The sequence below is a fragment of the Myotis nattereri genome (assembly GCF_964212035.1).
Source record: "Myotis nattereri genome assembly, chromosome: 2".
In the NCBI taxonomy this organism is placed as follows: Eukaryota; Metazoa; Chordata; class Mammalia; order Chiroptera; family Vespertilionidae; genus Myotis; species Myotis nattereri.
In genome coordinates, this window is record NC_138076.1 from 23,197,027 (window position 1) to 23,224,952 (window position 27,926).

Genomic DNA, 27,926 nt, shown 5'->3' on the forward strand with positions numbered 1-27,926 from the left:
TCACTTAAGACTACTCTTCATCAAGCAGCAAAAACTAATTTTATTAACCCTAGGTTCATACTTTTTCATATTCTATATGACAAAATAATATGCATAAAACATTTCCACCTTCTGAAGTATGCTGGTCTCTTGAGGAAAAGGCACTTGACTGATTATTTGAATTGGTAACTGAACCAGCTACTCTTTTTTTCATGGAACATTTTTATTTGACTTGCTATTGCAATTATTAGGTATTTGGCAGAACTTTTCTTGAAAATATGGGAAGGGAAAAATTCCCCTTTCCTTCCTCTGGTTCTTTTGGCTGGCTGAATAATCAAATCAACAAGAAATTAACGAGAGAAAATAAAATTTACTTTCATGTACATAGGAACCACACATACATGAGAGGTTTAAACAGAAAGGGAAAATGGATATATAAAACATTTGAGGTAGGAATCAGGGAAGGCACCTTGGGGCTTCAGAAGGTCATTGCAGGGAGAGCACATGTTCAGTAATTAGTAGTTTGTCCTACCATATAAGTAGGTCCAAAAAGGTTATCCCTGATAATCTCTTATTATGGGCAAGGCTTCTCATTCAAAGTCCTCCAGATAGTGAAGGGTGTGGGGGGAAGAAGTTTCTCTTGAGCCCACAAGATCTCCTTTGCCTTTAGCTCAAAAATAATCCACATACCACTTAAGGCACATCATGGGATGGCTCTTCTGAGTCCCCACAAAAACAAAGTGAGCTTGTCACTGCAAGGAAAACAATGGACAGTATTTGTTGCCAGTGGTAAAATCTGACCTTTTCAAGAAAAAAGTAGAATTTTGGAAAACTTTGCTGTGCTATGAACTTGACAGCTTTCCAATACTTAAAAGATTTTTCTGAGATTGGTGGTAATTTTAAAAAATATATAATAAAATCTGGTAACATTTGGAAGACTGCATAGCTCAAGTGAACTGGCATTTTCCAAGACACCAACACATGTCATAAATAGTATATAGGTAAAAGATCCATTTAAAGTGCCAGGTAGACCAATGGATTTTAATGTATTAGAGTACTACAAAAAATTCATTGATATATTTTCAGATTTCACATTGCAACTAATTTTTAAGAAGCTACCATTTGCTGAATTTTAGTGTAGTTATTAAAAAGAATATCTACAATTTCCTGAAAGGCTATGAAAATTACTCTTTCCTTCTCCAACTACCTAGTTGAGTGAGGCTGGATTGTCTTCATATACTTCAAAACTAAAATTGTAATAGATTAAATGCAGAAGCAAATTTGAGAATCCTAATGGTTTTCTGTTAAGCCAGACATTAAAGAAATTTATGAAAATGTGAAGCAACATCATTCTTTTCTATGATTTTTAAGTTATCTTGAAAAAGTTTTTTCTATAAAAATATTTACATAAAATGTTATTTTAAAATGAATAAATATTAAATTTTTCAGTTTTAATTTCTACTGTAGTAAACAGTTATAAGTACAATCTACATACACATCACTCTTTAGGATCCAGTTCTGTCACTTAAATTACTCTGATTTTAGGTAAGTTATTTAGGTGCAGGCTGTGAAGACAAGACTGTTTATAATTTTGGCACTATATTTGCTGGTAGTATGGCTTTTGGTAAGTCATTTTACCTCTGCAAATAGGGAAACTATAGTATCTACTTCATCAGGTTGCTCTGAGGACTAAATGGGATTATACTTGTAAAATGCTTACTTTACACCTGTGCCTACAACATAGTAAGAGCTCAGTAAATGCTAGTTACTATTTTTATTAGTTTATTATATTAGCCAATCATCTGGGGACTGCGCCCCTAGAGAATGGGGCGCAGTCCTGGCTTTCTTCATCCTCTCCGTAGAGAACAGAAGTTATTTAGGTGTTATCAATTTGAGAAGGTATAAATAAACTTGTTGATATATATGCGAGGCTGTTAACCTATAGGATAATTGATGCTATAAAATTTTCCTCTTTCAGTTTTTCTTTTTCTCAGTGTCTAAAATACCAAAACTGATGCCCAGCAGGTGTGGCTCGGTGGCTGAGCGTGAACCTATGAACCAAGAAGTCTCTGTTTCTATTCCCAGTCAGGACACAGGCGGGGTTGCAGGCTCAGTCCCCAGTAGGGAATATGCAGGAGGCAGCCAACTGCTGTCTCCCTTCCTCTCATATTCAAAAACAAAACTGAAAAACATTACCTAAACCCTTGCCCTAGAATACTCAATTATTACCCCAAAGGAGTTGAGGTCTTCCAGAGAAATAACTGCTCAGCTTCATGACTGTGGGAAATTCGTTTAACTTTTCACTTCATTTATGTCATCTTGTTTGAACAAAAACAAGCTCATCTCTACCTCTATTAGAGATACCTCTTTTTTGCAGCCCCTAGATCCAAATAAATGCAAGGGGGCGGGGGCCAAGCCCTTTATCCTTGCAAGTGCCAATTGCATCCGTTCTCCCCAGCACCCAGATGTGGAAGTCTGGATAGACATAGCTGCTGGCGCCCTATCGTCCTATTTTCCACCAGGGGCGTGGCACCCAGCGTCTCCCGTGGCTTCCCGCACCACCCCTGGGGGCCCATCAGTAGGGTAAGGGTTAGCCAGAGCGTCTGGGCAGGCGGCCTGTTTTCCCAAGTATTAAGCGAGAGGGCTGGGCTTTCCTCCTTCCTCTAACTCAAGTGCCAGGGCTGCCCTAGAGCTACGAGGTCTTCTTCCGCAACCCAGCCGCCTACTGACCTCCGGCCTCACACCGCCCGCGGGCTCAGGGCGGAGGGCACAGCGCACTTACGACCCGCACACCCAGCGGCCCCGCGCTCCGGCTCTCTGCCCGCAGGGAGGAGCCACATCTCGCGCGATTCCTTCCACCTCTCGCGACACTTCCTGGCAATATCCCTGCGGCCCTCCTCGTCCCACGCACCGTGTACGCGCCGGGGTCACAGCCGCCTCACCTTTGCTCTCCGCAGCCTGGTGCGCTGCTCGCCCGCAGGGAGCGCGGTGGAGCCGAGCGTCGGGCGCGAACCTGGCGAGGCCACAGGCTCCGCCCCGCTCCGCCCCGCCCCACCCCGCCCGGGCTCCGGATAAAGGCCGCCGCGCGGGGCTATGTCGTGTCCCCCTCAGCGAGGGCAGGAGAGCGTGAAAGGCAGCGAGGTTGCCAGGTGAGAACGCGACGGCGAGTTGGGGTGGGCGGTGGACCGGTGGACCGCGGGAGGCCCGACTGAGGTGCGGGATGGAGACGGGGGATGGAGATGCCGGGGCAGCGGAGGATGCGATGCCCGAGGCCTGGAATGGAGGTGCTGGGAGGACCCGGCCGGGTGGGGGTGATTTCGGTTCCAGGGAAGTGGCCCTGTGTGTCGACTGTGCCCCAAGTTGCCTTGTTTCCATGGGTGGCCCCGCTCCTCTCGGCGGGGCCGGAGGCGGTCGGAGACCGGTCCCCGAGCTCCAAGGTGCGAGATCTGAGCTGCAGGCGTCGAGGTTCGTGGGGCCGAAGAGACACGCCCCGGTGGCTGGGTGATTTGTGTGGGACGCGGAGCTGGAGCGGCCGACCGCCCGGGGAGCGTCCGCTCCGGAGGCCAGGTGTTGGCCACCCCGCTGCGCCGGGGGCCGAGCGAGGGGGGTTGTGCGCGCTCCGCGGGGGTGGGGGGCGCCGCAGGACACTCCCCAGGTCTGCACTGCAGGGTGCCCTGAGTGGTCCGCGCGTGAAGGCTTAGAGACGCGGCGGTCCGGCTTTTAAGGGAAGGCGGCTCTTGAGGTCACCTGTTACTCTACCTGGGACGCGGACGGTGCGCGTGCGCACAGTGGCCCCAGGCGAGGGTTTGTGTGTGCGGTCAGAATCTGTATCGGAGTCCCTAATTCGGCACACCTCAAGGATCAATGAAAAGCGACTGGTTCTTAAGTGAATCGTTTCATTTTCAATATTTTAAGATTCCAGTTGATCATGGAAGTGGGTAATGATAGGGGTCCTGGATAGTAGGCGTTAAGAGGGAGCAAAATTTTTGCCTTTGGCACCAGACTTAGATTGGAAATTGGGGTAAAGTGTTTTTGTTGCCGTCAAGTTTTTGACCATGTGTTTCTTGTGCTTCTGGGTTTGTTTTATAACTTGTCGAAAACCATGCAGTTTTCTGAGAGAATTGGGAGATCAGTACAAAGTGGTTGCTCTGACTACAGGAAGCATTTTGTTTAAAGCTCTCTCCTCTCCACCCCTCCATCCAGCTATTAATATAAAATAAATTAATCGCTGCTTTAAATTATGTAACCCCCCTAGATTGCTGGGTTTTTTTATTGTTATTTTGCAGAAATGACTGTTAATAGGAGGAATATAATTTTTCTGATAGTTCTCTTTTATCTTGTGTTTTAGAGAGAGAAATGTCATCAGTGGAATCACACCAGAAACAGTTGACTTGTCAGATCCATCCCCATCACCAAACTCATGTAGTTCCTTTGAGCTAATAGACATGGATGCTGGCAGTTTGTATGAACCAGTTTCTCCTCATTGGTTTTATTGTAAAGTAATAGATTCTAAGGAGACATGGATTCCTTTCAACTCTGAGGATTCACAGCAGCTGGAAGAAGCATGTAGCTCTGGTAGGAGAAAAATGATGACTTACCATAGACAAAGACTTAATGCCATCTCTCTCAAACTATAATATTAGTCCTTATAGTGAATGCTATTAAAAGTAAATTTTAGATTTTTCCCCCTAGGTATCCCTGATAGCGTTTTTATACAGAAGCTCTGCATTACTAGTAACACAGACAATTGATAATGTTTAAGAATTTGGTCTGTATCTCAGTACCTATTGTAATTTCTGCATAGTTATCCAATAATATTTCTTAGTTCTAGGTTATGTTTCAGTTTTTGTTTATAAAGAGTGTGTATGTGTGGGGAGGTCACATTCACATTGTAACAGAATGAATTCTTTAATTTGTCACTTGTTTTTTTCTTCTTTTATGAAACATGATGCTAGTTACTACTTTATCATCATGATGGTCATGGTCATTAATTTACCTTTTGGTCCCTCGAGGAAAAATTCAGGAAAGCTGTCTTATATACATTAATAGATAGATAGATAGATAGATAGATAGATAGATAGATATAGATATATAGATATATTGATTTCAGAGAGGAAGGGAGAGGAAGAGAAAGATAGAAACCTCAGTGATGAGAGAATCATTCATCGGCAACCTGGCATGTGCCCTGACTAGGAATGGAACCACAACCTCCTAGTTCATAGGTGGACACTCAACCACTGAGCCACTGGCCAGGCTTAAATACATTTTTGTTGTTGTTAATCCTCACCCAAGGATATTTTCCCATTGATTTTAGAGAGAGTGGAAGGAAGGGGGAGAGACAGAAAGAGACAAACATTGATGTTAGAGAGACCCCTCAGCTGGTTGCCTCCCGCACACACCCCGGAGGTATGTGCTCTTGACTGGAGTTGAACCCAAGACCCTTCAGTTCTTGGACCGATGCTCTATCCACTGAGGCAAACTGGCGAGGGCTATATACATTTTCTTTCTTTTTTTTTTTAAAGGGACACTACTATCTCCTCAGAAAAAGAACAGAACAGTGTTTGGGTATTACTTTTTTCATGTTTCATTAAAACCAATAATGGTTTTGATGGTTTGTAAAATAGTGGAAGGTAGCAATTAAATTCCATTTTGTTTAATGTTTATCCAAGTAGAAAATGTTCATTCATGTGTTTCTTGACATTATTTAGAGTATAACTCAGAACTGTATTTTGGGAGATTTATTTTTATATATGTACTTCTTTTCCTCTTCTCAATTCTTGATAGGAAAAGATTGTAATGGGAAAGTTGTCCCCACCGATGGGGGCCGGTATGACGTTCATTTGGGGGAGAGAATGCGGTATGCTGTGTATTGGGATGAGCAAGCATCAGAAGTGAGACGATGTACCTGGTTTTACAAGGGAGACAAAGATAATAAGTATGTTCCCTATTCAGAGAGCTTCAGCCAAGTATTAGAGGTATTCCTTTTACCCCTTTAAACTAATTTATTTTTTTTCTTATTTAATCTTTTCTTCCTCTATGACTTATATTGTTTTGAAAATTTCAGGAAGAGTTTGGTTCTATCTGCACACAGTTTGTAGTCTTTCTTCGTGCAAATTAGTTTCAGGATAAAGTAGTTTTTATTTCCAGATTTTAAAATATACTATGGAAGTTGTTATGCCCTTAAATGAAAAAGTGTTTTCCCTAATGGTGATTATTGTTAATACTTAAACTATGACCACAGGATTTTCTTTTTGCCTTTTATTTTTCTTGCTCTGAAAACTGCCTGAAATTTGCTTAAAGTAAGACATTATTATTATTGAAATAAATATATAAAAATGTGAACAATGATGATCTCTAGTATAGATGGTGGAATTAGGATTGATTTTTTTTCTTTGTCCTATATTAATGTTGCATTTAAAAAGAATTTTAAAATAAATTTGATAAATCAAGAGAAAGAGGTGTATATGTAATATATTCCTAATTTTATGGAAAATATACATGCATTAATGTTATTGGAAGAAATATATCAGAATGTGAAAAATACTTATCTCCAGTCTAGATGATGGAAGTAGGAGTGATTTTTTTTCTTTGTCCCATATTATTACCTGTTGTAATTTTAAAAATGAATTCAATTAATTGGAATAGGATATTCTTATTGTAATTGTTTACTTAGTAGTATCCTCTTGAATAAGGTTAGTTTTAATAGGAAAGCAATAAGAGAAATGTAATGAAATGTGTTTTCTTTGTGTGTGCGTGTGTGTGTGTGTGTGTGCGTCTTTGTGTGTTTTCTTTTAAGGAAACTTACATGCTTGCTGTAACTCAGGATGACTGGAAAAAGAAACTGGAGTCTCCCAACAGAGAAATTATTGTATTACACAATCCAAAGGTAAAGCAAATTAAAAAGCCTTTCTCTAATATTGGGATTGAAAGTTAATTGCATTACTAAGGAGAACTTTTATTGGTTTCTTTTTCTTAGGAATTCTTCTTTGGATGACCTTTGGGAATTTTATATTATGTGAACAATTATGAAACTTAAAAGTTGTAGCCACTACCATTTTTATTTCCCTGTTCACTTTATACAAAATATTTTCTTAGGGAAAGTTATGCCTCTGTAAATTCAGACTATCACTAATACATTATGTGGCATGTTTTTCCATGTGTAGGCTATTGTTGAAAGTCTGTTAGCTTGATGTTTGTTTTCTTTTTTTTTTAGCTTTATTGAGATAGAATTGACAAAATTATAAGATTTTTTTAGTTTTTTAATTCTCATCCAAGGATATTTTTATTGATTTAGGAGAGAGAGAGAGAGGAAGAGAGAGAGAGAGAGAGAGAGAGAGAAACATCCATGTGCAAGAGAAACATCCATTGGCTGCCTCATGTACATGCCCTGATTGGGGATTGAACTCACAATCTAGGTCAGTGATGGTGAACCTTTTGAGCTCGGCGTGTCAGCATTTTGAAAAACCCTAACTTAACTCTGGTGCCGTGTCACATATAGAAGTTTTTTGATATTTGCAACCATAGTAAAACAAAGACTTATATTTTTGATATTTATTTTATATATTTAAATGCCATTTAACAAAGAAAAATCAACCAAAAAAATGAGTTCACGTGTCACCTCTGACACGGGTGTCATAGGTTCGCCATCACTGATCTAGGTGCATGTCCTGACTGGGAACTGAACCCATAGCTTTTTGGTGTACGGAACGATGCTCAACCAACTGAGCGTCCCAACTGGGCATAAGATATTTAAATTGTACAACATTAGCCAAATATATTTTCAGGGTTCTCATTTCCAACTGTAGTAATTGCATATCAAAATTCCATTTGAGACTTGACTATGTATTATGTTTTGAAAAACATGTTCCTGCCCCTCATTGTATAAATAGAGATGTCTTTAATGTAGAATATCTTCATATTTATTCATTGTGAATGTTTTGTTTTATTGATTAAACTACTATAGAACCAGAAAAGATTCAGTGGTATGTGCTGAAAATAGCTTATAGGATTAAACAGTTTTTGGCATCTTTTCTATTTAAGCTTATGGTGCATTACCAGCCAGTTGCAGGGTCTGATGAATGGGGTTCCACACCCACTGAGCAGGGTCGACCAAGAACAGTGAAGAGAGGGGTTGAGAACATCTCTGTTGACATTCATTGTGGTAATGTTAATTATTAAATTTTTTCTTATCTTCTGATATACTGATTTATTTATGGCTTACATTGTGACCTTTTTCTATAGCTTTGGAGTACCTCAAGGCTTAAACATGATCTTTAATTACATGAGCTTATTTGGAGTTAATATTAGTATCACTTCACCTACTACGAATCTTAATAGGTAGAGAAATCTCTTTTAAAGTTGCTAAGTATGTATAGTAGGATGGATAAAATTTTGCAGTACTAATCAGAAATTCATTAAGTACAGATGAACTGACTTAGTCCTAATTCTAAGAAATATGATTCCACCTGTTTGATTAGAAATTTAGTACTTGTAACTCCTGTAGTTGAAGATTTTCAACTAAGGAAGAGTATTTTCCAGTACAACCTTGATAGTTATCCATTGCTATCTAGGGTTGTTTATGTTTAGTTTTATAATGTATTTAACTGGATTACAAAATTCTTTTTATCTTGCAGAGGTGATAGCTTGTCTCTTGCACAAAGTCTTAGATATACTTTAATTGAAAAGATGGGTTTATAATTTTAGGTTTCAAATACATGCCAGACATTATTGGTACAATTGATAAAAATTGAATATTAGGTAAGATTATTTATTAATGTTAAAAATTGCTTGAATTCAATAACTGCACTGCGGTTATGTAAGACAATATTCTTAGGAAATATACATTTAAATATTAAAGGTTTAAGAGTATGATGTGTGCAGTCTGATGTATGCAACCTGCTCCTAACTGGTCAGAAAAATAAATGTGTATGTATGCATAATGAAGCATATTGGTAAATGTTAGAGTGTTGAATCTGGGTAAAAAGTACATGTGAGTTTCTGTACTATTCTTCCAGGTTTTCTGTAAGATTGCAGTTATTTCAAAGTAAAAAGTTTTAAAAACGTGAAATTTTTTTCACAGACTTATTTTAAGATAAATTAGAAACAAAGTAAAATCACGGTGCTTTTACTAAGTAGTGATATGCAGGATTATTTTGTGTCCATTAAATTATCTGCTCATATTTCAACTTGCTTATTTTTATAACCCATTCATTGTGAATGTTTGATTTTAGAATATGGGACTAGTTCTGTAGAATAATTTTTCTTTTTAATTTCATTTAAAGGGGAACCTTTACAAATAGACCATTTGGTTTTTGTAGTCCATGGGATTGGACCAGCTTGTGATCTCCGCTTTCGAAGCATTGTACAATGTGGTAGGTTTGCAAAGCATGTAAGATTTGGTCACTTAAGGAGAATATTAGTCAGTGCTCCTGTGAGCTGAAATAAAATGTTGTCTTTAGTCTGTTATTCCAGCTGCATAAAAACATTTGGAGCGCTCAAGACAGGTGGCAAGATAGTAAAGCTTCCCATCTGAGGCATAAAGTACTAGTGAATTCCGTAGGCTAATAGTTTATACTCTTAACTAATAATTCTTGAATGAATAAGCCCTTAATCCTTTAAAATGCTTTTATGATGTGATAATCCTATGTCTAACCATTCCAAATTTAAAGTAACTGTAAAGATGATATAGTTTAAATGAATAACAGAAACCAGTTATTTTTGTAATTTATACTGTGATAAACCTCTTGAAATTCTAATTGGACTATTTAGGTCATTAGCATAACTTGATCTTGAAAGGTAGTGTCCTCTAAAACTTGATAGTATTTAAAGTCTAATTGTCCCAATTTGACTTATCCTACTGGCTGATGCTTCTAAGCCTAACCCTTCTTAGAAGGTTAAGATTGCTATAATATGAATTTCAAACAGCTGTGTATTTTTTTTTGAATCTAAAATATTGGGTAGTGGTTGTTTGTAAGAACTAGAAAGTTAGAATTGGAATCTGACTGCAAGTTATGTGATATTTTTCTTTTCTTTTTAAAATTGAAACAGTTCCCATGACACATTAGAAATTTTGAAGTTAGGTTTTTCTTTGATGAAATATACTAGTATTGTATAGTAAAAGCAAGTATTAAAGGAACAGCTTTCCTTATATGCATTCATAATTTTTCTGAATACCACTTTGCTACTTTTGACTCAAGTAAATGCATGTTCTAAGCAAATGTAGATAGAGATTATATTTATATGATCTATTGCAAATTCATTGCTTCACTGTTGATGCATAAGTTAATTTTCTTTTCAGTTAATGATTTTCGCAGTGTTTCCTTAAACCTGATACAAACACATTTTAAGAAAGCCCAAGAAAATCAGCAGATTGGGAGGATAGAATTTCTTCCAGTCAACTGGCACAGTCCTTTGCATTCTACTGGTGTGGATGTGTAAGTAATACCAACCGTGATTGTAATGTGTTCTCTGATCATTAAAATGCTTAGGGATATTTCTGCAATAACTGATTGTATATTTAAAATTTTGTTCAACGAAAAGATTTTTGTACTTATGTCTTTCTTTTTTTTAGTGATACATTATTAAATGCTAAATAATCCACTCAGCCGGTATGGCTCCATGGTTGAGTGTCAACCCATGAACCAGGTCACTGTTTAGTTTCTGGTCAGGGCACATGCCTGGGTTGTGGGTTCAATTTCTAGTAGGAGGCGTGCAGGAAGCAGCCAATCCATGATTCTCTTTCATCGTTGATGTTTCTATCTCCCCCTCTCCCTTCTCTCTAAAATCAATTATAGAGATATTTAAAAAATAATAAATGCTAACTAGTACCTTGGTTTAACTAGTCCAAGTTAGGAATAAAGAGCTGTTTGTTTTTTCTTCTAGTATGTTTTACTGGCTCATTAGTATTTACCATTACAGCTTTTCTTATTTCTTTAGCATTAAAGCCAAACATTTCTTTCTCCCTATAGAGTATAAACATTTCCATCTTCGGATGTCAAAAGTCCACCTACCTTAAGATGTATGTAGTATTTTGTTGTTTCTTTTTTTAAAAAATATATTTTTATTAATTTCAGAGAGGAAGCGAAAGGGAGAAAGAGAGATAGAAACATCACTGATGAGAGAGAATCATTGATCGGCTGCCTCCTGCACACCCCCCACTGGGGATTGAGCCTGCAACCAGGGCATGTGCCCCTGACCAGAATTGAACCCGGACCCTTCGGTCTGCAGGCCGATGCTCTGTCCACTGTGCCAAACCAGCTAGGGCTTTTGTTGTTTCTTTTATGACCATATTTAGATAATATTTGTCCCAATTTGGGAAAAAGGGAAATCCCCAAACATTAAATTATTAGCATTTATACCTTGGGATATAATTGGTACAACTCCTTTTATGTGATGGTTTTCTTAAGTTACAAGCCCAATAGTTTTGTTTGTAAATTTTATGGTAATGTCAGAGAAGATTGCCTTATATTAAGGACTAGGGGCCTGGTGCATTCGTGCACTGGGTGTGGCGGGGGGGGGGGGGAGTGTCCCTCAGCCCAGCCTGCCCCCTCTCACATACTGGGAGCCCTCAGGCGTTGACCCCCATCACCCTCCGATCGCCTGATTGGCCCCTTGCCCAGGACTGACGCCTCCGCCAGAGGTGTCAGGCTTGGACAGGGGACTCCCATTTCCCCCCGATCACTGGCTCTGGACCCCGCCCAGGCCTGAGGCCTCTGGCCCAGGAATCATGCCTGGGCAGGGGACCCCCATCTCCCTCTGATCGCTTGCTCCACCCCCCGCCCAAGCCTGACGCCTCTGACCCAGGCTTCAGGCCTGGGCAAGGGGACCATCATATCCCCCCAATCCCCGGCTCCGCCCCCCACCCAGGCCTGATGCCTCAGCCAGAGGAGTTGACCCTCATCACCCTCCGATCACCAATCACCGGATTGGCCCCTTGACCAGGCCTGAGGCCTCCGGCAGAGGTGTCAGGCCTGGGCAGGGGACCCCCAGCTCCCCGCGGTTGCAGGCTCCGCCCCTGCCCAGGCCTGACACCTCTGGCCTAGGCGTCCGGCCCAGGCAGCGGGGACCTGCAGTGGCAGTGGGGGGCGCCGCGATCGTGGGCTTCGCTTTAGGCCCAGGCAAGGGACCCCTAGCTCCTGGGACTGCCAGCTTCGACCGTGCCCAGCTCCCATCGCTGGCTCCACCGCTACTTCCTGCTATCACTGGCCAGGGCGGCAAAGGCGCCTGATTCTCCGATCATGGCTGGGGGGCAGGGCAAAGGCAGCCCCAGGGCCGCCTTTGCCCTGCCCCCCAGCTCTTAGCTCCCCCCTGGATTTCCGATCACTGTCAGTGGCAGGGGGCTTCTTCCTGCTTTCCCTTTCGCCTCCCTGCATTGTGCCTACATATGCAAATTAGCCACCATCTTGTTGGCAGTTAACTGCCAATCTTAGTTGGCAGTTAATTTGCATATAGCCCTGATTAGCCAATGAAAAAGGTATCGCTGTACGCCAATTACCATTTTTCTCTTTTATTAGTGTAGATATTCAGCTATGCGCTCTCCAGAAAGAAGTATGTTCATCATATACTTCTACGATAGAACTAGGAGATGCTTCTTTAGAAGATAAAGAAAGCAGTCAGCATTATTTCCATGCTGGTCTTGGAAATGGCTTCCCTGATTCTGTGTCTCTAAGTTCTTAATGACCTAGGATTTGAGCATATTCCATGTGCCAGATGCTCCACTGTAGTGTTTATTTTAATGGGTATGACGTTCACATCATATTTAAGCTGATGCTCAGAGGTGACTAAGGTCATTTAGCCTTCTCTAAACTACAGAAACTGTTGAGTCTTTAAGGAATTTCTCTGGGAATTTTGAGAAAGTTTTAATTGGAAGTTGATTTAGAAAATGTCAGTGTGGTTTTCCTTTGTGAGACATGAGTTCTTTTTGCCTTGGCTTCTTTCAGCTTTAAGAAATTCTACATTGAGAGCTGATCTAATTTGTCATTTGGCTTGTGATCAAACAACTTTAATGCTGAGGATTCTGGGGAAACCCTCTTGTATCTTTTGTATTTTTAACATTAAAAAAATGATTTGGAGAGAGAAACATAGATATGAGAGCAAAACATTGTCAGCTGCCTTCTGCATGCCCGCTACTGAGGATTGAGCCAGAACTCAGGCATGTGCCCTGACTAGTAATAGAACTGGCAGACTTTTGATGCATGGGGTAATGCCCAACCAAATGAGCCACACCAACCAGGGCTCTTTTGTCTTTAAAAAAATCCTTTTTATTACAGAGAATTCTTTACACAAAAGTAGCATATATGTTGAATTTTTCTGTACTGATTATGATTACCCATTCCCAACAAGCCTCAACACATTGCCAGTTTGGCCCTATCCCTGTCAACATACCCCTGTCTACTGCCCATCCCTCCATTATATTGTTTTTGAGTCAAATCACAGATGTATTATTTCTTCTGTTAGCTTTTTCTGAATACCACTTTGCTACTTTAATGATGTGATAATCCTATGTAAATGCTTCAGTTTGTATGTTTTAAAGGACTTTTAATAAAATACAACCGTAATACTATTCACACCTAAAAATTCTTAATATCAGCAAATATACAGTGTTCAATTTTCCAATTTTATAATAAATCTTATGATTTATATACACACACATATATAATATATACATACACACAAAATCGATGTTTTTCTCTCTAATAAAATGCACACATACATACATATATACATACATAGTTTAAGCTAGAATCCATGGGTGCCTTTTAAGTCTCTTTTAATTTCTTGGTTACTTTTCCATCTGTTATTTTTTTGCAATTTATGTATTGAAGAAACTGAGTTGTTTGTCTCTGAATTTTGTTGATCACATCCCTTTGGCTTCATTAAACCTTTCTCTCTGTCCTCTATTTCCTATAAGTTGATAATTGCCTCTTCTATCTTTAACTATCTAAGTCTAAACTTGGAGGCTAAGCTAGATAACTTAGAGGAAGTTACAGAATGTATTTTGGTTTTCTTTTTTCTTTTAATATATTTTATTAATTTCAGAAATAGGAAGGGAGAGGGAGAGAAACATTGATGAGAATCATTGATCGACTGCTTCCTGCATGCCCCCTACCTAGATGGAGCCTGCAACCTGGGCATGTGCCTTGACCAGGAATCGAACCCTGATCTCCTGGTTCATGGGTTGACATTCAACCACTGAGCACTCTGGCCAGGTGTATTTTGGTTTTCTGCTTAAAACATCTTTCCTTTTTTTCAGAGATCTACAGCGAATAACCCTGCCCAGCATTAATCGCCTAAGGCACTTCACCAATGACACAATTCTGGATGTCTTCTTCTACAATAGCCCCACCTACTGTCAGACTATTGTGGACACAGTTGCTTCTGAAATGAACCGAATATATATACTTTTTCTGCAGAGAAACCCTGATTTCAAAGGGGGTGTATCCATTGCTGGTCATAGTTTAGGTAACAAATGAATTCTCTGTAACCAGAGAGGACGATCACACTTTTAGGACTCCTGTTTTTGAAGAACAATGTCTTTTATCAGTATCAGATGCAGAGGTCTAGAACTGGTCTGTGATGAAGAATTTGGAAAGGGTTGGAAGGGTGGTGGTGGAGTGGAAAGAAGACTCCCTGCTTCATAGATTTTGCTACATGGGTAATTGACTTATTATTTTTTTGTATAAAAGACAACTATTTAGAAATTGTCCCTTCTTTCTTCTATTTTACTTATAGGTTCGCTTATATTGTTTGATATCCTAACAAATCAGAAAGATTCTTTGGGGGATATTGACAGTAAAAAGGTAATTTAGATGTTCAGATAGGTTCTCTTTGCTTAGTAAGAATTTTTTCACTTAGTTTAGTCTCATACCATAACTTCAAATTTACATTTATTTTAATAGACTTGTGATTATCTCTGTCATTCTTTGATGATAGAAGCAAGATAGCAATACACTTCTAGAAATATTTGCCAGTCTAAAATAACTATACATATCTTATTTTCCATTATGAGTATATACTACTGATCTATTATTAGAATTATAAAATTGAGCTGAAATGGAGTTTGCATATGATAAAATGAAGAATGAATTAGATACAGATTGATATAATTTATAGTAATTGTTTGAAAGCAGTGGGAGGACTTAGTGTTTAAACATCTTTTAGTAAAATAAAGTCCTCTGAACACTTATCTCTAGTGCTGAGTTAGTACTTAGCAAAACTGTCTTGTATTTTTTCTCTCTTTGATGCAAGTGTCCTGTGAGTTCTCCCAGGGCAGGGGCTTTGCCTTAGATTGTTTTATGTCTTAGACTATATCCCTAATAAGAGCTCAGTAAATATTTTGTTAATGATAGTGAACAATGCTTTGATAATTATTCACTCATTCATTTATTTTAAAACATACTAAGTTTCAAATGAAGTTGCAGAAACTTAAAGATCAGCACCTCTTAATTTATATTTTGTATAAATCACAATTTAAAGTTAAGATACATCTCTGTGGAAATCTTAGCTAGTACATATATTTATTGTAAAATGGTATTAATAAAGGAAAATATAAGGAATGTAGAGAATAATGAGCTTTACAATTTAATTTTTAGGATTCGCCAAATATGGATCAAGGAGACACACCGACAATAGAGGAAGATCTGAAGAAACTTCAACTCTCTGAATTCTTAAGTATCTTTGAGAAGGAGAAAATAGATAAAAAAGCTCTGGTAAAAAATAACCTTTTATAACTTCATGCCATACCATTTTTAATATTTTTTATTGTTTCATCATACTGCTTAGTAAGAGCCTGCCCTTTGGAAGCATTTTAGTCATAAATACTTTGTTATCATTAGTAATGTTCCTTAGCATTATTTATGTGTCTTAAAATCATATCAAGTGATCTTTGCTTTGTGGGAGTTTAAAGTTCAGAAAAGTCATATTGATATGCATATAGCAATAGAGCAAAGATTAAAAAACAGCACATCTCAGAAAACATGAGAGCAAGAAGAAATGACCAGTAACTATTCCAACTCTTATTTTCTGTTATACTTTCAAGAGCACTACTATAGATATTTGCTTGTTTAGTTTTTTTTTGCCACTTATGTTGTGTTTTTACTCTGGTTTTGATATGTTAATTCAGTGGATATTTAGTAAATCTTTACTATGATATACCAAGTACTAAAGATAGAGTGGTGAATAAGACAGAAATGGTCCCTAACCTCATGGTGTTTATAGTTTACGGCTAAAGACACCTATTAAGTAATAGAAAACAAAATTAAATTACAATTGTGGTAAGTTCTAAGTAGGAAAAGTACACAGTGGTATAAGAATGCATAGTAGGATGAACTGATCTAGTTTGGGAGGGTGAAGGAAGACTTCCCTAGTCAAGTGAGTAGCACATCAGCTGAGTCTTGACTGTTATTCTGTTTCATGCTCTGTGTTTGCTTTATGTTCTTACTGTTTGTGTCCAGGAGTAGGAATATTTCTCAGGATGTGACATCCAAGTGAGCATGGAAATCAAGGAGGGTTTTTCTGTCATGAACTTAAATACCTACTTCTGTTAATTTTAAAAATAATACAGTGTTATCTATATTAATATAGCATTGATACTATAGTATTGATATTTTAAATTCTTCTTTAGGCTCTTTTATGAATAAAATACTATTTCCTTCTCTAAGTTATTAATGATGTACTACTAGGAAGACCTAGTAATATAAATCAAAGAATAGCAGAGTACTTAAGCCTTATCCTTCTAAGAGAACAGGGCATTTAATTGATTTTATTATACCTAGAAATAAGAAAGATATTTGATTTTCTATCCCTAGGCTTTATGTACAGACAAAGATCTTCAGGAAATTGGAATTCCCTTAGGACCAAGAAAGAAGATATTAAATTACTTTAGGACCAGAGAAAATTCAATGGTATGTGCTTAATATATTATAGCTTATAGCAGTAAACAATTTTTTACATCGTATCTTTTTGCTTTGTGAAGTCTAGAGAGCTAAATAATTTTGTTAATTGGTTTTTGGCTCTATTCAAGAAATTAAACACATTTATTGATGCCTTGACAGTATTATTAGCTTAAAAAGTCATATCTCCCCTAGACTCTTGCTACAATTCTCATTTTTCTTTTTTTGTCTTGTAACCGCTAAATTGAAATATAATTTACATCTCATACCATAAAATTCTTCCTTGAAGAGTTTACAATTTAGCCCTGACTGGGTAGCTCAGATGGTTAGAGCATCGTCTCAATACACCAAGGTTGTGGGTTCAATCCCCCATCAGAGCACATCTTCTAATTAATATATATACATATAAAACAAATATGCTAATTAACTGGGACGCTGCAACAGGTCAACCGGACAGGTTGCGCGTGCAGCGTCAGGGGCAGGGGCAGGGGCGGGGCGGCAGGGGCCTGATCAGCAGGGGCCTGATCAGCAGTAGCCGCAGCTGCTTCAAGGGCTGGAGAGGGAGGCAGGGCCTGACCGGAGGGTGGGCGGTGCCGCGCGATTTGGAATCGTGCTGGGCTCCTAGTACTAGTATAAGAATCAATCAATGAATGAATGCATAAATAATTGGAACAACAAATTGGTGTTTTTCTCTCTCTAATAAATAAAAAATATACAATTCAGTGGTTTTTAATATATTTAGAGCTGTGTTACCATTACCACCGTCTAATTCCATTACCCTCCTCCCCACCAAAAGAAATCTCATACCCCTTAGCAGTCACTCCCTATTCCTCCCTGCTGTGGACCACTGATCTGCTTTCTGCCTTTATGGATTTTCTTGTTCTGGGCATTTTCCTATAAATGGAATCACACAATATGTGCCTTATTGTAACTGTCTTCTTTCTCTTAGCATAACATACTCAATGTTTGTCCATGTTGTAATACTACTAATACATTCTGTTTGGCCCCTAAATTCCTTTCTGTATTTTAGTAGTTAATTATTTTTCAACTTTTTTAGCAGGTTGCTCAGTTCTTATTTAAGGCCCAGTATTTGCATCATTTTCTATACCCATAGAGACATTCTACTTGCTTTCATCAGAAAGGTATAGCACTTTATTGAACTCCTTAGCAATCCTCAACATTCTTTTCCACAGTGCTCTGCTATTGTTTCCTCTCATGATGGTTGCCTAGATGGCTGTGTACCACTTTCATCATTTTAGAGCAAATAGGGATGTCAATTCATAATTCAAGCCAATTTTTGTTTTTATCAACTTTATTGTGTTTTCATCAGCTTTATCTTGTTTTCTGAGAGACTTGTCTTGGAATTATTGGCTGTCATTTCAGAACTTTCCCACACATTTTTTCAAACCAATAGAAAACTATATAATCCTTTGGATATTTTTTTACTGCATAGTTCCACAAAACTATTTTTATTCTTTAGGGCATTATTACATCAACTCCACAATCAGCTTCAGGGTTGAATATGTCTAATATCCCCAAAGAATCTGAGTTCTGCAGTAGTGCTGATGGTACTGGAAATGACTATCTGGATGTTGGCATTGGGCAGGTAACAATACTAATTCTCTTTGTTCATTTTATCGCCTGCCATTCATATGGTAAGAACAGATGTAACTTGTTATTGAGAAATGCTTTTAGCCCTGGCTAGTGTTTCTAAATGGTTAGAGGGTCTCGGGTTCAATTCCTGGTCAAGGGTATGTACCTGGGTTGCAGGTTTGCTCCCCAACCCAATCCAGTTGGGTGCAGGAGTCAACCAGTTGATGTATCTCTCTCACATCAAATGTTTCTTTCTTTTTCTCTCTTCCCTCTTCGCCCCCTCCCTCCCTTCCACTCTTTCTGAAAAAGCAATGGAAAAATATCCTCAGGTGAGGATTAACAAAAAGGAAAAAAAAATAGAGTAAGAGTGATGCTTTTATTTTCTCCTTCCAGGTATCTGTAAAATACCCTCGACTCATCTATAAACCAGAAATATTCTTTGCTTTTGGATCTCCCATTGGAATGTTTCTTACTGTCCGAGGACTAAAAAGAATTGATCCCAACTACAAATTTCCAACATGCAAAGGTTTCTTCAATATTTATCATCCTGTAAGCATTGGACAGCTCTTGTGGTTTACCTGAATATTAGGTTTTATGGTAAAGACCATATAATTTTCTGTTGTGTTGTTTTACTTTTTATGTACTCTTCTCTAGTAATGAGATAACATAAATAGTATGAGTTCGGAAGTGATATGGGAGAACAACTGTGCGTTTAAAAAAAATGAGCTTATAATCATTCTTGCCTGATAAACATTAGCAGTTCCTCAGACTATCTTCAGCAAAGGTATAGGTAGCTGTTGTTTTTCCTATGTAGTTTGATCCTGTGGCCTATAGGATTGAACCAATGGTGGTCCCAGGAGTGGAATTTGAGCCAATGCTGATCCCACATCATAAAGGCAGGAAGCGGATGCACTTAGGTAAGACTGAGTATAGAACTTGCTAATTCCAGACCTCTGGTCAGTGCAAACTGACTACCTCATTCACTTTGTTTAGTTGTATTGGGCCCTAAATTCATGGTAAACCATGTAATTTTCTTTATTCATATGTGTTTCAGAACTGAGAGAGGGCTTGACCAGGATGAGTATGGACCTTAAGAACAACTTGCTAGGTTCACTGCGGATGGCCTGGAAGTCTTTCACCAGAACTCCAGACCCTGTCTTACAGTCTTCTGAAACTACAGAAGAAACTGAAGCAGAACCTGTGTCAAGTTCAGAGAAGCCTAGTGGTCAGTGACACTGCACATTGATTTCCTACATCAGGCCTGATATGAGGGACTCCATGGTGTATAGTTCTTATTCTCAGAGGGACTTCTTACTTGACCCTGTTTTATTGTATAGGACCCATGCTGTGAGTCAGGATGGGCCTTCATCTCTGCTAGCCTTTTCTATCATTTAATACCCACAAATTATGGAAGAACATTATTTGTGAAGAAGAATGTCAAGAGAAGCCAAGCATTGATAATGAGGCTTTATTACAACATCCCCAACTTGGGATCTATGGGGGTAATGTTAAGAGCCTACTCTCTGAAGCACCTTTTTTTTTTTTTTTAAATATATTTTATTGATTTTTTACAGAGAGGAAGTGAGAAAGATAGAGAGTTAGAAACATTGATGAGAGAGAAACATCGATCAGCTGCCTCCTGCACATCTTCTACTAGGGATGTGCCCACAACCCAGGTACATGCCCTTGACTGGAATCGAACCTGGGACCTTTCAGTCTGCAGGCCGACGCTCTATCCACTGAGCCAAACCGGTTTCGGCTGAAGCACCTTTTACAGGAGAATGTCTGTGTATTCATGGGCCAGTTTTGTTTCCCTGGCTGGGGACTAGCTAGGATACTCTCCTCTTAGTTTTACAGTTAACATTGTATTTTTTTATTTAGTTTTCAACTGTCTAAAGAGTTTTATCCCTGTGCTTGCATTTCGTTTATAAACTAAAGGTAAATGAATTAGCTATCAAAGGTGCAAGAAAGAAAACAGGGATTAGATAAATTTAGTGTGATCTGAGAGCATTTAAAGGAAGATGGGAGAGAGCTTTCTGAAGAGAGAGTAGCTCATCTTACAGTAAATTTGGAGTCCGAGTAGAGGTAAGGAAGCCTGGAGGCTTTAGGATCTTATTATGGTTCTTCCATATCCAGATGTTAACACAGAAGAGACCTCTGAGGCAGTTAAAGAAGAAGTCCCCCCCATCAATGTGGGAATGCTGAATGGAGGCCAGCGCATTGACTACGTGCTACAGGAGAAGCCCATTGAGAGTTTCAATGAGTATTTATTTGCTTTACAAAGCCATCTGTGCTACTGGTAAGTGTTGGGCATTTTTTGTTTTATTTGTTTTCATGTTTTTGGTCTAATTGTTTCATAGTCTCCAGGGAATCACTGATCTGCTTCTGTCACTATAGATTAGTTTGCACATGACTGTTATATAAATGGAATCATACTATATACTCTTTTTTGTATGGCTTCTTTCATTCACTATGTTGTGTGTATTGGTAGTTCTCTCCTTTTTATTGCTGAGTAGTATATGTCTGTACCACAATTGGTTTAGCCATTCATTCACCTGTTGATGGACACTTGGGTTGTTTCTAGTTTTTGGCTGTTACTGAACTGCTGTGTTCAAGATTTTGTATGTACATATTCTTTAACTTCTCTTGGGTAAATATCTAAGAGTAGAGTGACGGGTAAAATGATTTTTAAAAGAAATTGCCAAACTGATTTTCTGCCAGCATTTTCCATTCTCATTAGCAGTGTTTGAGAATTCCAGTTGCTCCATAGCCTCAACAGCACTTGATATGATTGGTCTCTCAACCTTTCTAAATGGGTTGTTATGGCACCTCATTACAGTTTTAATTTGCATGTTCCTAATGCATAATGACATTGAACGTATTTTCATGTTTTTGCCATCCATACATCTTCACTGGTGAACTATCTATTCAAATCTTTTCCCCATTAAAAGTTGGATTATCGTAGTAAGTTGCAAGAATTCTGTGTTCTAGTTACAAGTCCTTTACAGGTATATTTTTCCCCAGGATGTGGTTTGTTTTCCATTTTATTTTGAAAGCAGAAGTTTTTTATTTTTATGAAATCCAGTTTATTAATGTTCATGTTTCTGGACATATTTAAGAAATATCTGCCAAATCTAGCCTTTAAGATTTCTTCTGTGTTGTAAAAGTTATATCGGTTTAGCTTTTAAAGTTAGGTCTATGATCCATTTTGACTGAGTTAATTTTTAATATGGTGTGAGGTTAGGATTAAGGTTTATTGTTTTGCAATTGTCCTAGCAACAGTTGTTCATAAGTTTATTGAGAAACCACTGAATTGCCTTTGCTATATTTTGTCCCATTGATCTATTTATCTATCATTATGCCAGTAAAACAGTCTTGATTACTATAGCTTTATAAGTCTTAGAAATCAGGTATGTGGGTCCACCAATTTTATTATTTGAAGTTATTTTAGCTATTGAAGGTCCTTTGCATTTCCATAGAGGGGTGTGTGTGTGTGTGTGTGTGTGTGTGTGTGTATATAAAGACACACACACACACATATATATTGGTATTCCTAAATATTTTTATTTATTGTCTAAAGTTTTACATATGTCTCCTTTTCCCCCAATTGATCCCCTCTACCCCCCAGCCATTCCCACCCTGGGCAAGCCCCTACCACCCCAGTGTCTGTGTCCATTGTATGCATGCATATTAGCATAACCAAGTCCTTTGGTTGCTCTCTAACCCTCCCCTCCCCTACCATTTGTCTCTAGACTCATCTATTCTTGTTCATCAAATTATGTTGATCATTATATCCCACATATGAGTGAGATCATGTGATATTTATCTTTCTCTGACTGGCTTATTTCGCTTAGCGTAATGCTCTCCAGTTCCATCCATGTTGTTGCAAATGGTAAAAGTTCCTTCTTATTTTATAGCGGCATACTATTCCATTGTGTAGATGTACCAGTTTTTTAATTCACTCATCTGCTGATGGGCACTTAGGCTGTTTCCAACTCTAATAGAACTAGACCTAATAAATGAATTTGGCAATGTAGCAGGATACAAAATTAACACCCAGAAATCTATGGCATTTTTATACACCAATAATGAACTCACAGAAAGAAATAAAATAACAATCCCATTTACAATTGCATCAAAAAAATTAAGATACCTAGGAATAAACTTAACCAAGGACGTAAAAGACCTGTACTTGGAAAACTTCATGACATTGAAAAAAGAGATAGAGGAAGACATAAACAAATGGAAGAACATACCATGTTCATGGATTGGTAGAATCTACATCATTAAAATGTCTATACTACCCAAAGCATTCTACAGATTGAATGCAATACCTATTAAAATACCAATGGCATATTTCAAAGATCTGGAACAAACGCTCCAAAAATTCATCTGGAATTAAAAAAAGACCCTGAATAGCCACAGCAATCCTGAGAAAGAAGAATAAAGTTGGAGGGATCACAATACCAGATATCAAGCTGTATTACAAAGCCACAGTTCTCAAAACTGCCTGGTACTGGCACAAGAACAGACATATAGACCAATGGAACAGAACAGAGAACCCAGAAATCGACCCAAGCCATTATGCTCAATTTATATTTGACAAAGGAGGCAAGAGCATACAATGGAGTCAAAACAGTCTCTTTAATAAATGGTGCTGGGAAATTTGGACAGATACATGCAAAAAAATGAAACTAGATCACCAACTTATACCATACATAAAAACAAACTCAAAATGGCTAAAGGACTTGAATGTAAGATGGGAAACCATAAAAATACTATAAGACTCCATAGGCAGCAAAATAGCAGACATGTCATAGCAATATCTTTACAGACACAGCTCCTAGGGCAAACAGGGGTGAACAGTTTGCTGGCTGGTATGGCTCAGTACTGAGTGTTGTTGACATATGAACTAGGACAGTGGTTGGCAAACTGCGGCTCGACAAACCGCGGCTTGCGAGCCACATGCGGCTCTTTGGCCCCTTGAGCGTGACTCTTCCACAAAATACCGACTTCTACGCATGGGCCACGAAGTTTCAACTGCACTGTACGTGCGCGCCCGCACGTGGTATTTTGTGGAAGACCAACACTCAAGGGGCCAAAGAGCCGCATGTGGCTTGTGACCCGTGGTTTGCTGCCCACGGAACTAGGAGATCACGGTTTGATTCCTGGTCAGGGCACATGCCTGGGTGGTGGGCTCGATCCCTGGTGGTGGATATGCAGGAGAGAGCCAATTGATGATTCTCTCTCATCATTGATATTTCTATCTCTCCCTCTCCCCTTCTTCTCTGAAATCAGTAAGAAATATATTTCTTAAAAAGGGAATAGTTCTTGGTTATTTACTGCTAGTTTTTTTATATTACTGGACATACTGGTAATGCTAGACTTCCAAACCACTGCCAATTACATAACCTTTGAGTCTGACTTTTTGCAGTAGTAAAAAGATGAATCTGCAAGGTGTTGCATAGATTGAGTTAATATATGTAAAGCATCTAGTATAAATGTTAGTTCCTTCTTTTTACAACATAATTTTTTCTCCTTACAGGGAGTCTGAAGATACAGTATTGCTGGTCCTCAAAGAAATCTATCAAACCCAGGGTATCTTCCTTGATCAGCCTTTACAATAAAAATGAATCTTCTATGGCTGTCTAATGTAAGTTTTTAAATGTCATGTATATAGCATAGTTCCTACATATTAACATGTTATAAAGAACTAAGGAGTTGGGCTCTTTATAAATATACTTTTCTGTTGCCTGTCACTAAACTCTAATTTTTCTATGAAATGTTTTAGTTACTATTCATTTTTAAAGGGACTCTGATTAACATTCATGGGGAAAAGGTATATAGTGCTGTGATTAGTGTGTATGTGAGCGTGCATGTGTGCACACGGGCTTTGCTAGTGATTTGGCCCAATAATATTTGTCATTTTTAGGTTCCAAACTCAGAATCTTAATAGTTCTGATCACCTAAGAATTACCATGGCAACAGTTATAATTTTAATTACAAACAGCCCATCCTGAGATTTACTCGGTCTTTTAGATGTGGATTATATCTAACTAGAGGCCCGGTGCACAAATTCTTGCACGGTGGGGTCCCTTGGCCTGGCCGGTGATTGAGGCCTATTGGGGGGCTGGCTGGCGGGGGGAAGGGACTGTGGGAGGTTGGCTGGTCGGGGGAAGGGACTGCAGGAGGTTGGCTGGCCTGGGGGAGGGGTCCCAGGAGGTTGGCTGTGGGAGTGCACTGACCACCAGGGGGCAGCTCCTGCATTGAGCGTCTGTCCCCTGGTGGTTGGTGCGCATCATAGCTACTGGTCAACTGGTCATTTCGGTTGTTGGGTTGTAACGGTCACTTAGGCATATATATATATGTATATATATGGTATTTATTAGGTTCTGGCATTCTCCCTTGGTGCCTTCCAGTTGTGCCTGCATGGTGACTTCTTTTCCCCTTTCTCCCTAGATGGACATGGAGGGGTCCTTCAACAGAAAATCCACCTGTTTGTTGCTGCAGTTTTCCTCTCAGCTGCGTCATTTCTTGCATGTTGCCTGTCACTCACCATTGGGGGCTTTGGAAGATTATCTTCCATTTTGGAAGTGAGTGGAAAAGCAAAGGAAAGACACCCTATTATTTTTTACCACTGGCTTCATATAAATACTTGCCATTCTTTCTTTATGGCTGGGGGTGGTTTGCGTCCTTAATTCTTTGATGACATTATATAGGTACCAGACTTTATTGCCTATCACTTGAGATGGTAGTAAATCTGCTTTGAGTTTGATTTGTTTTGGGTTGGTAAGATTTTTTCTAGGAAATGTTTTAGCTTGGAAGCACACTGTTGAGAGTCAGCAGGTAATTGGGGCACATTCTTCTCTCACTAATGTTCTCTGCATTGAAGGCTACGTCTAAATGGATATGGAAAAGACTGTTGGGCAGTCAAATTCTGTTGAGCTATCTTTTCTATGAATTCTGTATGAAGAAAGACTAAAATGTAACTTGAAGAAATTATTACTTACTCTCTACAGCTGAGTGACAGGTTTATTGTTAGGAATCACTGATGCTATGCTGTTCATTGTTTTTCCAGCTGTTTGGATTCCTCTGAGAGTCTAAAGTGGACAATTTAGTTCACATTTGGTACAACTTTATAAAGCAAAGATGCTGTATATCTAGATGAAGTCTGATTTATTATTTGGTAGTAGCTTCTGTTCTTAAGTTGAGGGTAAAGCTATAAAGGCTGACAAACCTGAAATTATACAGCCTTGAATAAGTAAAATCTTACTCTTGCATTTATGGTGAAATACAGTTTGTGTAAGTCACCTGCCATATTAACTTGAACGAAGGTAGTATTGTGTGTCCTCTTTAAAAACACTTTGTGAACATCATTGCCTACTTAGGGACCCATACACCAGAGTGCTTATTTAAAAGGCTCATGGCACAAGCAGTATTGGTTGAGCAGGTAGGTTTGGCTATGCAGTAGTCAAGGAACAGCTACTCCAGAGTCAGTGTCAGAACATGCAAAGTGAGATGTACCTTGAAGAAAATGGGTGAATGTGACTGATTTTTTTCCAAGGCATCTACTCACCACTGTCTTTCTCATTGGTCAGTTTGTCATTGTCTTTGCAGTGTTCTTTGTGATACACTCCTCTCAGATTTCCACAGGCCATTGAGTGGCATGCCAGGCAAGCTGTTTTTTGTTTGTTTTTAATAAAGGTAGCAAGGTATTGTGAAAGCACTGGCATTTAACATTCACTTAAGCCATCCCTTGGAAAGCAGTGTTTATCACTTTCTGAAGAAAAAAGGAAGGGGAAAGTGAATTACTGTCATCTAGAGATGGTAGAGGTGAGGTTGGGGTATAGGGCAGAGCCTGGCCTTTCTTTGCCCATCTGCTTTATAGACTAATGATGACTAACCCACTAAGTAGTTTCAGATAATATTGAATACTTTATTTCCTTTGTATGTAAATTCTGAGTTTGAAATAAGGGTTGAGAATTAAGTAGCATTCAATATATATTAGAGGGGAAGCTTTTGCCCTTCATATCAGCAGAATTGGTACTATTTAGAAGTAAACCAAAGGACAAGCAAGAGTGAGTATAACCAAAGATGAATGGCATAACTCTGGATAGCTGGATAAACCACTGCTTGTTATAAGAAATGTTTCTATCCTGCTGGTGTGGGGCAGTAACTGTGAAAGAGCTTTATATGTTGTCTATCCACCTATGGTGTTATCATGATTATATATTATAGAGGGTAATAAGCTTGATTTTTTCCTCTGGAAACAAATATTTATTTATGTAGTTGTACAGCTTTATAAAGAAAAGTAATGAAGGCAAATAACTTAGAGCTAGAAATTCTTAAGTATTTTTAGAATCTACCAATTTCAACATCTGCTGAATAAGGCAAGCTTGAGTGGGTAGCAAAATTGTCTCTTAGTTTCCGTCTGTCCTTAGTAGTTGAATCAATGGATATCCTTAATGAAGTTATACTGTCAGTAAAGGTTAATTGTTTCACAATTAACCAGTCATCTCTGAACTAGTCATAACAGTGAAACATTAAAAAATGATGACCAAATGGATGTCAAATATACTCTTAAATAACACCTAACATAGCAAATTTCACTTGATTCAGAGAACTGCTGGGTTGGTGAACACGTGGAGGTGCAGTGCAGGGAGTGGTGCACCAGGAGAGGGCATGGAAGTTCCCCATCCCTTCCCACCCTGGCCTTGTGCATTGTCTCCATCTGGCTGCTTTTGCATTCAGCTGCCAACGTAAGAACATCCAGACCTGCCTCTCTCCTTCCTTGCATGTCCACTGCCTTAATCATAAGCCCTAAAGACCATTAGTTCTGGTCAGCAGCAGCCTTAGGTACGAAGCCTCGGGTCTTATTAACATGACCATTTTTCTTCTTTGTATTTTTTGCAACTTCCCCAAATCTCCAGAAAGATCAGATATGCTTATTTCTTATTCAGTTAACAGCCAGATGAAGAGATTTCATAGGGCCAGGTCTTGAACAAAGTTTCTGTTGTCTTGGAACTTGGGGGCCCTGGCATGCTGGCCCATGAAAGGATTCCGATTCCTCAACTTGGGAACCCCAATAAGCTTGATTTAAGTCCTTTATTCAGTTGTATATCTTGTTAATCATTTTTTTAATTAGTTGACATACAATAGTTTCAGGTGTACAACCCAGTGGTTAGACATTCTATAGTTTACTAGGTGACCATCCTGATAAATCTTGTATCCATAGGACACCATACATAGCTACCAGACTGTTATTGACTATATTCCCTATGCTGTACTTTATATCCCATGACTGTTCTGTAATTACCAATTTATACTTGTTAATCCCTTTAACCCCCCTCCCATCTGGCAACCATTAAAATGTTCTCTGTATTTATGAGTCTGTTTCTGTTCTGCTTGTCCGTTTGTTTTTTTAGATTCAAGTGTTGATAGGTTAAGTATTACTGCCATTTTATT

General features: G+C 38.8%; 1 protein-coding gene across 1 annotated transcript; it reads left to right on the forward strand.

The window, feature by feature from the left end:
• Nucleotides 1–4,335: 4,335 nt before the first annotated feature.
• DDHD2 (DDHD domain containing 2) lies at nt 4,336–27,842 on the forward strand (the record flags this gene model as incomplete). Its single annotated transcript, XM_081082687.1, is given in 18 exon segments — nt 4,336–4,369; nt 4,372–4,554; nt 5,764–5,954; nt 6,776–6,865; nt 8,020–8,140; nt 9,261–9,350; nt 10,277–10,412; nt 14,231–14,439; nt 14,710–14,777; nt 15,570–15,686; nt 16,785–16,880; nt 18,349–18,474; nt 18,855–19,010; nt 19,276–19,378; nt 19,516–19,686; nt 20,598–20,760; nt 24,007–24,114; nt 24,921–27,842. Coding segments are annotated over 17 exon segments (2,136 nt in total). The 3' UTR covers nt 24,089–24,114; nt 24,921–27,842.
• Between the last annotated feature and the right edge of the window lie 84 nt (nt 27,843–27,926).